Source organism: Muntiacus reevesi, chromosome 5 (assembly GCF_963930625.1).
Source record: "Muntiacus reevesi chromosome 5, mMunRee1.1, whole genome shotgun sequence".
NCBI lineage: Eukaryota > Metazoa > Chordata > Mammalia > Artiodactyla > Cervidae > Muntiacus > Muntiacus reevesi.
Genome location: NC_089253.1, coordinates 53808293 through 53825884, shown reverse-complemented (window position 1 = coordinate 53825884; position 17592 = coordinate 53808293). Strand labels below are relative to the sequence as shown.

At 38.5% G+C, this 17592-nt stretch overlaps 1 protein-coding gene across 6 annotated transcripts in view; it reads right to left on the bottom strand.

Annotated features, from left to right (window-relative positions):
* LOC136168958 (C4b-binding protein alpha chain-like) overlaps window positions 1-17592 on the bottom strand; it is a 68310-nt gene that overhangs the window by 32235 nt on the left and 18483 nt on the right. For 3 of the 6 annotated variants that reach the window (XM_065936702.1, XM_065936703.1, XM_065936701.1), the window contains 2 exons: window positions 2647-2829; window positions 1896-1995 (listed from right to left, as the gene is read on the bottom strand). In XM_065936702.1, the coding sequence (XP_065792774.1) occupies window positions 1896-1995; window positions 2647-2829 (283 nt within the window). Of the gene's footprint in view, window positions 1-1895; window positions 1996-2646; window positions 2830-3814; window positions 3970-17592 lie in introns of all 6 variants that reach the window. The other 3 variants (XM_065936706.1, XM_065936704.1, XM_065936705.1) reach the window with 2 other exon arrangements.

The following is a 17592-nucleotide window of genomic DNA, read 5'->3' as shown; positions in this document are numbered from 1 at the left end:
GGTATACTTTTCTCCTATTAATCTGTGTTATGTCAACTTAATTTTCAAGCCCAGTCAGAGACCCTAAGAGGGTAAAGGTAAAGTTTTGCCTTCCCTACAGTAACATATTCTTGTCTAGAGAGACTCGGAATTTTTTTTAAAATCCATTCTCCTAAAATAAAGTTAAAAGCTAATTCAACATGATTTTAAAATATGCCTAACTTTAAAGTTCATATAGAAAGATAAACAAGTTTTGTTAGGAAAATTCTAGAAAAGAAAACTAATTACATAGAACCACCCATATTACTATTAAAACATATTATAAAACATCAATAATTAGATGATTGTCCAATGTGTATATAAATATATAGACAAAACAATGATTGAATAGAAAGTCTAGAAATAGACCCAGATATATATGAGAATTTCATATAGTACCAAAAACAATCTCAAATCAGTAAGTTGAAGATGGACTTTTTAATAAATGATGTGATAACAGGAAAGTCATATGGGAAAATATAGACTGGGATATGTACCTCATACTGTATAGTATATATTGACTCCAAATGGATCAAAGCTTTTAACACTAAAAAATATGAAAACATAAAAGTGTAGAAGAAAGCTAGGTAAATAGTTCAAAACCTTGTATTTGGGAAGGCCTTTCAAATTAAGACTTAAAATTCAGAAGCCATTTTAAAAGGAAGACTGATAAATTTGACAACATATACCAAAGCCAAGGGCTTCCCAGTTGGTTCAGTGGGTAAAGAATTTGACTGCAATGCAGGAGACACAAGACATGCGGGAAGATCCCCTGGAAGAGGAGATCCAGTCAGTATTCTTGCCTGGAGAATCTCATGGACAGAAGAACCTGGCAAGCTACAGTCCAGAGGGTCAAAAAGAGTCAGACAAGATTGAAGCAACTTAGCACGCATGCATGCATGCACCAAAGCCAAGTCAAAAGAAAAACTTTGCAGACAAAGTTGCAGCTCACATCAGAAACAAGGTGTGAACCCTAATAGACACAAATCCATGTGAATATGTGTATCCATATACCTTAAAAATTAAGAAGAAAATGCCCAACTAGTCAATAGCAAAAATAGGCAAAGGATATGCCAAATAACTCACAAATATTGAAAAAACACAAACACTTCTTATTAAAACATGCTGAATTTTACTCAGAATAAGAGAAATATACAGTTAAACTATAGTAAGGTTTCATTTTTACCTCTTAAATTGGAAAATTTTCAAAATTTTTACAAGCATTGAAGGTTTGACAGCAAACTTAGTTGAAAAGTTTATGGTGAGATAGACATTTGTATAGTCTGCAAAACCATGTAACTCCTATAGAGAGCAATTTGGAAATAATTTAAAAATTTTCAAATATATGTACTCTTTGACCCAGGATTCCTACCATGGAAATTTACCCTACAGATATAATCTATATATACAAGAACAGAAAAAGATTGGAAGGAAAATCCATGGATCCATCAAAGAGATTATCAGTCCACAATACATCACACAATAAAATCCTGGGCAGGCATAAAAGGGAATTAATGAGAAACCTCTCTATGCACAAACATAGAGACACCTTCTGTTTATATTGATAAATAAAATATAAAGCAAGATTTAAAAGATTTAAGACTAATTTTCCTATTGGAAAGTTGTCAAATAAGAGTACATACTAATTTCTTAACTTGTATTTGTAAAAGTAAACACTAGAAAAATACATGAGAAACCAATATAAGTGTATCCCTGTTTAAAGATAGAAAGGAATGTGGTGATGACAATAGAATGAAAGTGAGAATTCTCAGTGGATACCTTTTATATCATATTTAGTTTTGAAATATATATTATACATTAACTATCTTAAAATTTTAATTTAAAAGAAAAGTATCTCTAGATTGCCTCACACTCACCCTTCTGAACAGCTGAATTCTATTTCTGATCCAAAAGAGTAATCTGTCTTAACTATCACTTGCCCATTAAGTAATTCTCCTGGGTTTCCACATCGTTTTTCTGTGAGAAAAATTAAAATGATGATTAGTGATTCCATGTACTCAAGGATATGGCATTAGAAAAGAGAACTGATGGATCACTGTGGTAACGAAGTCTATGGTCTGGAATTTAACATACTGACCAGGGAGCTAAGCTCCATTCTACATCGCCAGTGTGTACTTTGAACTTAAGCCGCTCAAAATACATGTCCTTGATCACAAAAGGTACAAAAAAAAAGTATAGATTGCATGTGTATACCCATACTACTAGAAAAGCATCACAGAATTTATTCTCAATTAAGAGTGAATAACAGCATCTTCCAAAAACAGTATTTGGGATGAGGTTTCTTTGAAAACTGTATTGTCATTTTCCAGACACATAATTTTCATAATTTTATACAGTGAATCTAGTTTTCAGTGTATTAAAATGAAGATTGTAAGTGATAGATTTATTTTTCACTGCAACTAGGTGTCTCCTAATTTTTTTTGTTTTATTCATTTGCTATTTTTTTCAAAAAATGGCACACATGTGTACATTGAAATCAGTAACTGACAAACTGGATTGTTCCTTAGTGATCAGAGATACTCATTTGCATTTATAAAGCTTAGTTCCTGAGGCAACTTTGAGAAGAAAGACAAAGCACAAATAAGAGAAATGAATGTTCATACTTACTGACACAAAACTCCCTGTATTTCCAATTGCCTGTTGCTTCACAGGTAAGAGAGTAACTTTTTGAACTTATCCTGTAGCCAAGACGACAGTTGTATCTCAGAGTAGTTCCAGTTTCAAACGTTGTCTCATTCAACTCATTTATTGGATAAGCAAAGTCTAAATAGGGTGGAATACCACAACTGCCTGAATACCAAAATGAGAAAACACTCAAGTTAGAGCTTGAGACACAGCATCCTAAAGTTTCAGTGGCATTACTTTAGGGCAGGAACCATTCTTTTCTCCTCTAATCAAGAAAAATAATAACTCCTATTATCCCCACTGTTTGATGAATCCAGAGAGTAATTAGTAATACATGCTTGTTGATTAACGACAATGAAAAAGATAAAAGGCATAAATTTTTCATTTCTTTTCTCCTATAAATGATTTATCTTAAAAGGATGGCAGACAAGATTTCATCAGCCTATCAGATTGCCCATATCTGCTGACTCATATGCATCCATGCAAATCCAGAAGTCCAAAAGTTTCTTCAACAGAAGTATATCATTTCATTAATAATAACAGAAACTTACCATTTAATTAATAGTAACATTACATAGCATTGGTTGTTCCAGAGAACAGAAACTTGGTGGCTAGGAGAAGGATGACTATAGCATTTCTAATCTGTCCTTTTTGCATCCTGTGTTTAGTGTGGTCTGAAGGAAGAAACATGGAGCCCTGGAAGCATAACAGTCTTAATCCTGCTTTACTTGCAAGAACAAAATATAAGGCTGATTTACCTTTTAGGAGCCACACTAGAAGTTTATACTATTCCTGTCCATTCTGGATAAACCCACAGGAAGTGAAGATTGTTTAGTCAGGCTAATAGATAAGACAGATTTGTTTCAAGTCATGGTTGGGGATAGTTTTGGAAATCCCTGAAGAAATTCTAGGAGGAAATGTCTACAAAACTGACTATGTGTATAGCAAATGACCCCTACATTCCAAATTATACCAAATCCCCTTAAGTTCCAAATTCTGCATAAATTCCAAACTCCGTCAAATAAACCCTTTGTTGCTAAAGCTGAATTTCTGTTAAAAGCTTAATCAGCTCTTTGTTAGTCTTGAAAGTGAAGAAGCAAATGATCTTGAAACTTTGCTGACAATTTGAACTTCTCTCCCTATTACTCACCAAGAACAGTGGCCAACAGAGTAGCAACCAAGGTCACTTGGAACAGAATTGGGTCAGAGATACTCCACAGCCTAGAGAAGGGCCAGGATGCCATTGTCCCCTTGCTATGAAGGATCACAACTGGAACTCTATGATGCTTCATTGACACCTTTCTGCTGAAAAGAACTCAATTTAAAAAAGAATCATTGAATTCCTACTTGTCATACAGCACTAGGATCATGCTATGGGATCCATGTCTTGAAGAAATTACAGCCTAGAGTTGGAAGAAAAGACAGGTGCACAAATGTTGCATCATGAAACAGTAGGTGTTAGCCTCTGAAGAAGCACTCTGCTCATGAAAGAGATTCATTCCAAGTGGAGAGATGGGAGGTAGCTTAATCTGAGTTAGGTATTCTGTAAAAGTTAGAAAAGGGAGGCAGGGCATATTGGGGAACAGAACATAGGACTACAGTGCGGCTGGAAAGTAAGGTGTTGCAGATGGTTGTCAAGCAGGAGGCAGCTCTCAGGTGTGTCTGAATGGAACCTAAGAGCCAAGGTTAGGAATTTACAGATGTTACTCTTTAGAGAGTAAAGAGCCATTGTCTTTCGGTTTTGTTCTGATTTGGTTTTGTTTTTGGTGTGTTTGTTTTTAATACATCCTTTAGAGTGATACATTATTGTACCTTAATATCACTAGAGTGGATGTATTAAATATACATGACAGATTGAAATGAACAGAGGAGAAACAGGGAGATTGATTAAGAAGACTATTGAAGGTGACCAGGTGAGCCACAGAGATGATTAGACCAAGGAAATGGCAAAGGTGTTAGACAAAATGAAATAAATTTAAAATAAAACAAAAAGCAGGAAAATTATAAGATGGGGGGAAAAAAGAGTTGGATCATCACGTAAAACATTGGCAGTTCCTCATGACAACTATCAGCTGAAACAATAAACCAAGCAATTTGCAGTTTTGGGGGGAAAGATGGTTCTATCTATAGATACGTGTAGGGGATTTCAGGTGGCTCAGCGATAAAGAATCCACATGCCAAGCAGGAAACACAGTTCTGTCTCTGGGTCGGGAAGATCGCCTGGAGAAGGAACTCGTAACCCACTCCAGGACTCGTGCCTAGGAGATCGCATGAGTAGAGAAGCCTGGCAGGCTACAGTCCATGGCGTCGCAAAGAGTTGGACATGACTTAGCAACTAAACGATAACACCACAGATAAATGTAGATATATGTATATAGGTATATAAATAAAAATACATGTGACAAATGTACTTTCATTATTTAATAAGACTATTTAAAGACTTATTTAAAGCTAAATCGTGAAGAACATTTTCTCTTCACCATGCTCCTGTTCCCATTGGGGGGGGGGGGGGAAACAGTGTATCTTAAATTTATGTTAGAATTAGTCTTTGTCTTCAAAGGAACACACGAAGTTAAGCCCCAATGAAATACTGAATTTCACCTTTTATTCTGATATGTCTGTTAGATCCACATGATTCTAACTCTTCCCATGTGTCCATAATTCATATTAATTGAATATCCATTTAGATAAAGGGGGTCCCCTCAATATTTGCCTCAAAGATGTTTCTGTCCCACATTTAGGGGGAAAAGGTTCATAGTGGCCCTTCTCGCAACCCAGAGGGCTTCAACTTCTTCACTGAGCAAAGACTCATCTAATCTTATCTTTGCAAAACTAAGTTCTGACACTCAGGCCTCTGTCAGACCTGCTGTCAGCTGTGGGTAACTCCACCCCCACCCCATGAGCTCCAGACTTGGCCACTAGGAAAATTCTGCAAAAAAAAAAAAAAAAATCTGTTGAAGAATTTATCAAATATCTTTAGTTATTTACAATGTGCTTGCAGAATTTGTACTGGAAAAATTGAAAAGGGTCAGGACCAGAGTTCTGAGCCCCTTTTTTTCTTGTTTTCCCTTCTGTTTTCTCAATACCTCCCTCCTGATCTCTAGTCTCTACTCCTAGCAATCTGATGAGACCGGAGACAGTTGCGGGTACAGCAGGGTCCACATGATGAAAACCAGTCTGCTAAATCATCTACAAAATTTACAAAATATAACAAATATCTCCCACCCAATTAAAGCTGTTATAAGCTATAAAAACCATAAGAATCAGTTTCTTTCATTTTTGATGTCAGTAAATGTGTCATGTTTATTGAATTTCAGTGAAATTAAAAAGATTTAAAAATATCAGTGTGTTGGCAAAATGGAATTTGACTGTAATCAAGAGGATAACAGTATAGAGTAAAACTTTTCCCCATGAATTTCTGCAGTTGTTACAATATTCACAAGAAAATTGTATACATAGGACATAATGAGAAAAATATTTGTGAGTATATTTATAAAGATACAGCCATAGATTGAATCCTTAGTTTCAGGAAATTGAACAATACTTAAAATACTATTTCAAAGATAATATTCATTAGTTACATTCAAAAAGAATATTTATAACCATTGAATACATTCAAAATGAATACTTCTTAGAATGATATTAACTAAACTGATAATGTGAGAAGTGCAGCAAATTGATTTCAGTGAATTGATCCTTCAGGAATGGGCATTCATCAAACTGGTTTCTGATGACTAACTTTTTAGTCATAATCCAGCTGATCTGGACAACCCAGATCCCTGACATTTCTAAACATGTTCTTACCTTCTACCCCTGCCCATATCATCTTCCCTCTCACCATTTCATCCTTAGCTCCTACTCATTCCAGCAGTCCCTTCTCCAGAGTCCCCTCCTATCCTCCAGACCAGTCTCCAATTTCCAATTAGAACTGAGTGTTTAAAATTCTGATTCTGACTTGGCTTAACTGACAGCTGAGGTCTGCCTTCCCCTTTGGACCACAAGTTCCTTGAAGTCAGAAGGTGGCCTGTTAGTCATCTTTGCCCTCCAAGATACCTAGCACTGTGCCTCACTCAGTGTGCTCAAGAAATGTTGGTTGAATTTACATTCAAAAGTACCTAGTGCTAAAATGCTAAAAGCATGTTTTCAAGAACAATAATACCATTCCATGTCTACTCTTAAACTGCTTGCTTTGTCAAGGTCAGATTTTAGCTGATTTTAAAACAAGGCACATCTGCTATCTTAATGAGAACAGATCCTAGTGATTTTACTCTAGGCTGTTCCCCATCCTTAACCCAAAGATACCATACCATCAACCATAAAACATAGGATAGTGGTAAAGGAAAGAATAAACAAATACCACAGTCCATGACAGGAGCTAAAAGACAGCCACACACACACACGTACAGACCCCGTGCTGTGGTAAGAGATTAACATCGTGGCCACAGACACAGTGCTGGGGGCACAGCGGCACAGCATGTGACCAGACCCTGGGGCATGAGCGCTGAAGACAGGCCTAGGCCATGGGGATGCAGTCCTGGCTCCCCCACGTGGGAACTGGGTGCCCGTGCACAGGAGAGCCAGCTCTCTAAGCTCTCAATCTCCGTACTTATAAACTGAGAATAACTATACATGTCTCCCAAAATTGCTGAGAGGGTTTGGTTTGGTGCCTGGACAGCACATACTAAATATTCATGAGAAATGTTAAGGGAGAGCATAACAGCATTGGTGTTGGAATGTGATTCTAACAGAACCAGAACTCCTAGAGTCAAAACATCATCACGATAATGACATAAAATCATAATGGCTACAATTCCAGGAGACTTTGGCTAAGCCCTGATAAAGAGGAAAAGACTCTGGACTTGGGTCAGAAGTCTTGGACAGGTTTTCGCTGTGGCCCATGGTAATAGTGAGGCCCAGTGCATGCTACATGCTACATGTTAAGTCGCTTCAGTCCTGCCCGACTCTGCAATGCTGTGGACCATAGCCCACCAGGCTTCTCTGTCCATGGGATTCTCCAGGCAAGAATACTGGAGTGGGTTGGCATTTCCTTCTCCAGGGAATCTTTCCACCCAGGAATCGAACTTTTGTCTCTTACATTTCCTGCACTGGCCAGCGGGTTCTTTACCACTAGAGCCACCTGGGAAATGAGACCCAGGACCACACCCAGAGCAATATCAATGGCACCCCCAGGGGTCCCTCCTGGACTTCTGCTTCCCTCATCTTAACTGTCTCTTGGAAGGAACTCATTCATTCTATGACCATCACCTATGAATCACTCACAGACCTCTGGGCCCAATATTCTCCTATGGGTACAAACATTTATATGTGCCATAAATTCAATTATTAATTTAAAAAAATCTTACTCTGCACTATTACTTACCACATGTCAATTCTGAGCCTTTCAGGTCAGGCACCTTTACTCTTGTTGCTAACTAGAAAATTCCTGTGTTGAGCCTTATGAATGAATTTTTATAAAAGTCTGTGAAAGAAATCTCTGCAAAATAAGGAGGAATTATTTTCTCTTCCCTTGAAATTACAGAATAGCAGATACCTACATCATAAATTGACCTGCAAATGTTATATGTAACAAAGGGATTGTTTCCAACACTTGAACATAACTTTTAACCTTTGAAAAGTCTATAATTCTAACTGGTTATCTTAGAAAATTATTTTTTGTCTTAGATAATATTTAAATTAATCATTCTGCTTTTGAAAGTTATAAATACTTGTGAACTTCTTAGCAAGTCCAAAAATAAATTGTTACACTTTCTTCACTTGCAATCCTGAACATAAATTAAAACTTTTGACTGTTGGATTTCTTTTCTTTAAATTTCAGCTTTATTGAGGCATAGGTGATTAAATTGTTAGATACTTAAAGTGTACATCATAGTGATTTGACAAAGGTATACATTATGAAAGGATTTCTCCCTGCCCCCCTTCTAATTAATTAACATATCCATTATATCACATATTTGACTTTTCCCCACAGTGTAATTAAAAAATAATTGACATACATCATTACATAAGTTTAAGGTATATAGTATGATGATTTGATTTACATAAATTGTGAAATAATTACCATAATAGATCCAGGCAGCATTCATTCTTCTCATATAGATACGATAAATAGAAAACAAAGAAAAAAAGACAAAATTTTTCCTAATGGTGAGAACTCATGATGAATCCTCAAAAACTTTCCAATATATCATGAAGCAGTTAGTCATGGTCATTGTGCTGTACATTACATGCCTAGCACTTATTTATCTCATAAATAGAAGTTCGTACCTTTTAACCACATTCTTCCAACTTCCCCCAACCCAACTCATGCCCTCCACCTCTGGTAACCACAAGTCTAATCTCCTTTTCTATAAATTTGTTTTGGAGGGGTTTGGTTTTTTGTTTTGTTTTAGATTCCACATAGAAGTATACCTTTTCTTTTTGGAAATGACATTTAAGTTCTATATTGTCTTGGCAAGTTTCAATTGTACATTATAGTATTATCACCCCGTTTTACATTAAACCCTTAAATATTCATCTTATAGCTGAAAATTTATACCCTTTTACCAACCTCTCCTTGTTTCTCCCATCCCCCAGCCCCTGGCAACCACTTCTTAGATTTCTTACTTGAGAACAAAAATGCTTTTACAATTTGTTGTAATAAATCTCAAGGTTCAGCTCAGTATTTCCTGCTGCTTTATTCGTGTCTACCAGATACCTTGAGTCTAACATATCCAAAACTAAACATAGCATCTTCCTCCCAACACTGCTTGACCTTTGCTTTCTGTCTCAACTAAGGCAATAATCACCACTCAGTCTTCCAGACTAGAAACCTGGGAAGCCTAGCTTCCTCTCTCTTGTCACCTTTCCATATGCAAAGTCACCAAGTCTTGTCACGCTGGCTGCAGAAACACTAAGAATCTGTCATTCTCTCTTCTACCCACTTCCGTGGTCAGGGTTTATGTTCTCAGCGTTTCCTTCACTCTACCCTGTGTGAGTGCTAAGTTGCTTCAGTCGTGTCTGATGCTTTGCGACTCTATGGACGGTAGCCCTCCATGCTCCTCTGTCCATGGGATTCTCTAGGCAAGAATACTGGAGTGGGGTGCCAGGCCATCCTCCAGGGGATCTTCCTGACCCAGGGATCAAACCCAAGTCTCTCAGGTCTCCTGCATTGGCAGGCAGATTCTTTACCACTAGCGCCACCTGGGAAGCCTTACACCACCCACACTACACCACAGCTAAAGCCTCCAAACAACTGCAAGCCAGCTTTCACATTGCTGCTGTTATATTTCTAAAAATCAATTTAGAAATTGCTAAACTGTTAGCAATTTAAAAACACCCACAGTCCCCGGTTCTCTAGGGTCCCATAAGTCTCCCAACTCTCCCTCTACTGCTCACTTAAAACACTGTGCTTCAGCAGAAAGATAAAGAACATTACAGTATACTAACACATACATATGGAATTTAGATAGATGGTAGCGATAACCCTATATGCAAAACAGAAAAAGAAACACAGAAGTACAGAACAGGCTTTTGAACTCTGGGGGAGAACGTGAGGGTGGGATGTTTTGAAAGAACAGCATGTATATTATCTATGGTGAAACGGACCACCAGCCCAGGTGGGATGCATGAGTCAAGTGCTCGGGCCTGGTGCACTGGGAGGACCCAGAGGAGTCGGGTGGAGAGGGAGGTGGGAGGGGGGATCGGGATGGGGAATACGTGTAACTCTATGGCTGATTCATGTCAATGTATGACAAAACCCACTGAAATGTTGTGAAGTGATTGGCCTCCAACTAATAAAATAATATTTAAAAAAAAAAAAACACTGTGCTTCAGCCACACGCATGTGCTTATCTTTCCCAAAATGCATCCTAGAACTTTCTAAACACCTGCAAGCATTTTCCTGTGATGTCTCTAGTGTATGAACGTTCTTAACTCCCAGCCTCTGCATGATGCACTTACCCAGATCAAATGCCACCTCATCGGTGAAGAATTACCCAACCCCTACACCCAAGAAATATCAATCTTTGCTATGCTTCCCTAATTACCTGACTGACATCTTAATTGTAACACCACATTGTATTGTAACTATCTATTCGCTTTTGCCCCTTGTGATAGATTGTAGGACCCTTGAAGGCAAAGAAGGTGTTTATTCAACCTTCCAGTTTCTAACCTAATATTAACTGGCATAATAATAGTTATCCAATAAATGTGAAACAAATGAAGTGCAGATTAGTTTTATCCTCAGAGTGAGAATGACTAGTCACCTACTGAGGACCAAGTGAAACAATCTGTGGGAAGTGCTTTGCAAATTTTGAAGAGATGATTCTGAGATTCATCTCCCCTTACTGGTTCCCAGGGTGTGTGGTGGCTCATTGGGCCGGGTGGAGCATCCCCAGTTCATCACCATGACTCACTGTGGACCCTCAGCAGAGCCTGCTCAGGACTCAGCAAACCACAGAGTCTGGAGGTGGAGGCGCGGACTTACGAGCTGAGGAGACCTGATTTGACTCCCAGCAATGCCAGTCAATTTCTGGGATCTTGAAGAAGCTATATCAGCTCCCCAATCTCAGTTTCTCATCCTTAAAATGATGACATTAGATTATCCTTCTATTCCCTACAAACCCTAGAATTATGCAATTGCCCACTGAAAAGCTAAGACTTCCTTAACAAATGCCCTGATACTTCACTATCACCTTTTAAATTCCTATAGAAATGAAACCAACTCAAGAACTATAGTCACCGTGGAGGGTCTCTTGTGAAAAACACCATTGGCATTTGCCAAGGCAGTACAATTTGAGAGGCTCCGGGAAAATCCTCAGCCTCCAAATTTCCCCTCTCATTAGAGATGACTTTTTAAAATTAGCTTATTTATTTAAGTATTAATTATTAATTTATTTAATTATTAAATATTAAAATTTAGTTATTTAAAATTCCCTTTTTAAAAATTCAGATACCTCTGGAAAAAGAAAACTTTTTTTCTCCAGTCTCAAGTGAGTGTCTCCTGGCTCACACCTGCACTCTCAATCACATTCCTTGCAGACTCCAGAAAGAACTTGCTTCCACAATTTTCTCTTCTTTCCTATAATTTCTTTAAATCTCATCAGCTCCTTCCTTCTGCACTATATTATAACATATCTCTAAACTTAACATAAAACTTCTTCGATGTTTCTTTCCCTTTTGGGCACTCTACTTTGTATTCTCCTTTACTACTACATTTAGGGACAGAACAAGAGTCAGCAAAGAGAAGGGTGGTTGAAGAATTAAAACTCAAACCAGAGGAGTACTATGTCTTGCCCAGTGAAAAGAGAAGGGAATTTCAAGAAGGAAAGCTAATCAACAACCAGATTCAAGAACTGAGGGAGAGAAAAGAAATCGGGACAATTCAGACCTCTAGCTTCAGATACTAACTAGACGCTGACCAATATCCTCCTTCTGAGTAAATCTAAAGGTCTTTGCTGTCAGCGGTGGAGGAGATAAGAGGTTCATAAAATCTTTAAAGGAAATTGCACCAATTTTCAGAATGTAGACTTTGGAAACCAGTCTCCTGTGTCTCTCTTTGGGACATCTGACTTATCTCCTGTCTCAACACCCCAATGTGGAGAGGTGGTAAAGGATTTATCAACCAACACTCTCAACTTTTAGGTGCAATAATAAGAATAACTTTTTACTTCTTTCTTGCTTCAGTTTATTAGTATGCATTATTATTCCCCCACTTATAATAGAAAATCAAAGTTCAGTAGGGATTACAAGTACTTCTCAAGTCACATTGTCTCCTAATGCAGTATCCCTAAAAACATTTCTGTTGAAAACACTCCAAATTTTGTCTTTGTGTCATATAATCATGCTCTCTTTAAAGGGCCAAACCACCAGCCTTTCCCCAAGGTACCCCAAATAATCCACTGACCTGCAGACAGCCGAGGAAGAAGACTCTATCATTGTTCCTTGGGTAGTTTCTTAAGGCAGAAGACTGCTTTGATCTGAAAAAGCATTAGTTCCTCCCCAGATAAGAGTTTACAAGAACACCCTGGAGTTGGCCCCACCAAAAATTCCCTCACTTCCAGCCATGTGGTTGACTGTTCAGGGATGGCTAGATAGAAATGGATGGGCAGACAATCTCTAGTGACCCAGTGAATGATTAACAGCATAACTAAAGCAGTAGTGTTTATCTAATCTCCTTCTTCTTCACTAGCCCTTTCTTGATAATATGTTGCAATTGTTTATTTTCTTCTCTGCCAACCATTTCCCCTAAGTAGAAGGGTAATATAAATTTGATGCCAGAATTCTTTTTTTTTTCCCATAAACAAAAGAGGGTTATACAATATGCAAACTAGTTATCCTGGAAACTTTGGGTAGTGCAGGGTTCAGACTAGGTCCACAAAAATAATACACTTTCCAAGATTCTAGGTCCAGCAGGCCCTGGGGTTCATAGGATGGCTGGGGTTCATAGGATGGCTGGGGTTCATAGGATGGCTGGCCTTCCCCTGTAATGGTCTCCAACCCACTCCAAGAAAAGTACAGAAGGTGAGGCGCTTAACGCACTTACTGAGTTCCCGGCAATGTGCAGAGTTGCTTGGAACCTAATTAGTACTTCAAAATTGCATAACCTCCAGAAGTTGGTCTACCATTGAGCACTGCTCAGAAGGATGCAATGAAGGGTCAGCCATGTTTGTTATCACGTGTGGTCCTAAGAATGCACTCCGACCTTATCCAGTTAAGCCTTAATCCTCAGGATTAAGGTTTGTGTGCTCAGGGGACTGCTACTTAAGGGAAATTTCTCGTGACCATTTCACTTTTTCTGTGCATGCATGCATGCTAAGCCACTTCAGTTATGACTCTTTGCAACCCTGTGGACTATAGCCCACCGTGCTCTTCTGTCCGTGGGATTCACCAGGCAACAATACTGGAGTGAGTTGCCGTTTTCTCCTCCAGGGGAGCTTCCAAACACAGGGATCTGAACCTGGGTCTCTTAGGCCTCCTGCATTGGCAGGCAGGTTCTTTACCACTAGTGCCCAAAATCTCATAAAATTTTCAGAAAAGGAGTTGAACCACAGAAGAGGTTTTGGCAAAATATAGGAAATCTGAGCAAGGCATTGAATGAAAAGTGGAAATTATTAGATGAAAATAAGAAAGATACTAGAAGTAAAGAGAACATAAATGAGGAATTCCCCGGTGGTCCAGAGCTTAGCAGCAGTGGCAGCAGGACTGGAAAAGGTCAATCCTCATCCCAGTTCCCAAGAAGGGAAGTACTAAAGAATGTGCTAGCCATCGGACAGTTGCACTCATCTCCCATGCTAATAGGGTCATGCTTAAAATCTTGCATGCTAGGCTCAGCATTATGTGAATCAAGAACTTCCAGATGTCCAAGCTGGGTTTAGAAAAGGAAGAGGAACCAGAGACCAAATTGCCAACATTTGCTGGATTATAGAGAAAACAAGGAAATTTCAGAAAAACATCTATCTCTGTTTCGTCAACTATGCCAAATCCTTTGACTGTGTGGATCATGACAAACTGCGGAAAGCTCTTAGAGAGATGGGAATACCAGACCATCTTACCTGTCTCCTGAGAAACCTGTTTGTGGTCCAAGAAGCAACAGTTAGTATGGAACAACTGATTGATTTAAGATCAAGAAAGGAGTATGACAGGGCTGTCTGCTGTCACCCTGTTTGTTTAATTTATACACTGAGCACATCAGGAGAAATTCGCACTGGGTGAGTTACAAGCCAGAATTAAGATAGGCGGGAGAATCATAAATAACCTCAGATATGCAGATGTTATCACTGTAACAGCAGAAAGCAAAGAGGAACCAAAGAACCTCCTGATGAGGGTGAAGAAGGAGAGTGAAAGAGCTGGCTTAAGACTAAATATTTAAAAAAAAAAAAAAAACCTAAGATCATAGCATCCAGCCCCATTACTGCATGGCATATAGAAGGGGAAAGTTGGAAGTAGTCACAGATTTCCTCTTCCTGGTCTCCAAAATCACTGTGGATGGTGACTGCAGCCATGAAATCAGAAGATAAACGCTTCTTGGAAGGAAAATGATGATAAACCTAGACAGTGTGTTGAAAAGCAGAGACATTGCTGACAAAGGTCCATGTAGTCAAGGCTATGGTCTTTCCAGTGGTCATGTATGGTTGTGAGAGTTGGACCATAAAGAAGGTAGAGTGCCAAAGAATTGATGCCTTTGAACTATGGTGCTGGAGAAGATTTCTGAAAGTCTCCTGGACAGCAAGGAAATTGAATCAGTCAATGTTATGGAAGATCAACCCTGAATATTCACTGGAAAGACTAATGCTGAAGCTGAAGCCCCAGTATTTTGGTCATTGGATGTGAATAGATGACTCATTGGAAAAGTCTGTGATGCTGGGAAAGATTGAGGGCAGAAGGAAAAGAGGGCATCAGAGGATGAAATGGCTGGGCAGCATCACCGATGCAATGAACGTGAACTTGGGCAAACTCCCAGAGAGGGACAGGGAGGCCTGAGGGGTAGGGAGGTTGCAGTCCACGGGGTTGCAAAGAGTCAGACACAACTGGGTGACTGAATAACAGCAACCAGAGGTTAGGACTCAGCACTTTGACTGCCAGGGCCCAGGTTCAATCCTTGGTCAGAGAACTAAGATCCCGCAAGCCATCCTGGTGGGGCCAAAAAGAGAAAGAGAGAGAGAGAACACGGGCCAAGTCACAAAAGTGAAGCTGATTTGCTGATTTAACAAAAATGAGCCTGGTGTACTGTAGTCCATGGGATCGCAAAGAGTCAGACCCAACTGAGCGACTGATCTGAACTGAGAATAAAAGTGGTACACTAGGAAGACCCAGAGGGATGGGGTGGGGAGGGAGGTGGGAGGGGGGATCAGGATGGGGGGATCAGGATGGGGAATACATGTAAATCCATGGCTGATTCATGTCAATGTATGACAAAAACCACTACAATATTATAAAGTAATTACCCTCCAACTAATAAAAACAAATGAAAAAAGGATCCAAAATTATGCAGTCTTGACAATGAAGTTAGAGAAAATATAACCTTTAAAACTGGGTCATCAAATTCCATTTCTCAATCTGAGTCCTTTTCTTTACTTTCCACTATGACTGTTTCAAATTTTTCTCTCCAGTTCACCAAATTGTCTAACCCTCAGCAGATAATCTTGCCTCCTACTTTACTAAGAAATCATTGCATGTTAGCTTCTCTCTTCCTCAAATTGTCTTCCCTATTTACTCTTGTGTCAGAAGAGATTTATTTTCTTTCCTTCCTTATTTTCACTGTGTGTCATCCTGAAATGTTCCCTCAGTCTTACCAAGCGTCAAATTCAAGTTTTTTTCTGTTGTGAGATATTGAACTTCTCAAAAGAATCTCCTATTTTCAAGCCCACTTTTTCTCTACAATCCCCTTTCATCCCCCCCATTGTGGTCTCCAATATGGCTTCCTTCCACCCACTCTACCGACACACCTCTGTGACATGTGCCCTTGTCTCCAAATCCAAAATTTCTTTAACTCATCCACTTTGGCTTCTCAGCAGCCTCTAACACTGTGGATCACCTCTGAACCTTCTCCTTCGCCTGCCATTACCCTAAACTTTCCTGATTTCCCTATCTTATTAACTGTCCTTTCCTGTTTGTTATTACCTCCTCTTCCTACTTTTCACCCTCAAATGCAGATACATCCCAAGTTCTTCTTTTTAAAAATGTTTCTCTTTAGACATAGATGTATGGAACAGACTTTTGGACTCTTTACATCTTTTTATCTTTCCTGTTCTCATGGCTTTAACTGTTCCCTGTAGGGACTATCGCAAAATACACCTTTATCTTTCATTTCTCTTTGAAACTCAAACTGATATTTTTTATTGCCCATTTGAAATCTTATAAGCACCTTTATACTCAACAAGGAAGAACTTCTCATTTCCTGCCCAGAAACTTCACCTTCTGACCACAAGATTAATTCAGGCTTCCCGGAATGGAATTTCAGACTCACCTTTAAACCCTTCCTCCCCTCATCCTCCAATGTTCATGAGTTGACAAGTTGTTTTGATTTCACAATGTCTCTCAAATCTGCTGTTTCTTTTCTATTTCTAATGCCAAAACTGGCTTGGGTTTTCACTGCCTCTTCGGTGGACTACTGCTGTGGCCTTTTCTTTGGCTTCTCTGTCTCAATCCTTTTCCTGCTGTACCTCCACAACATACTGTTGGGAGAGAAATCTATGTTCTGTCCTTAGCACTTGACAGTTTTCCATCTCTACTCACTATCTACAAAATAAAGTTCAAATTTTCTAACTTGACCTTTAAAATTCTCCATAAACTGGCTTTAATGTGTCTTTCCCTCTCTCTCATTACCTCTCACACTTTATCGAGGCTATGGAGATTACCCTTACATGCTCCACCCTTCTTGCCTCATTGCACCACCTTTTTTAAAAATTAATATTAAAATTAAATATAAAACATTAAAGAACTTGAAGAGAATTTCACCATTCTAAGACAACTGTTTTCATCTGCACTTATTATTGCTTGGTCCTTTTCTGTAAGAATAAAGGTTTTATATAAATGCAATTATAAGTACTTGCTCTTCTGTATTTTATTTTTATTTTATTTTATAAGATTATATTTTAAAAATTTTCTGTCCATAATTATCACTGCAAAAGACTGCATTACATTTGATGTATCCTAATTCACTAAAAATTTTCCTTAGATTGGACATTTCTAAAGGTCACAAGGTCTTACTAGCTGCTACATAGACAATATAGGCAATAATATAATGAACAACTTAAAATTTAAAATAATTTTGGTCAAGTTATATTAATCCTAGTTGTGGATTTACTTGGTTAAAAAGTTTATTACTTTTATTTGCAACAATGTGGATGGACCTATAGGGTATTATGCTTTAGTGAAATTAGTCAGGCAGAGAAAGACAAATGCTCTGTCTTATTACTTGTATATGGA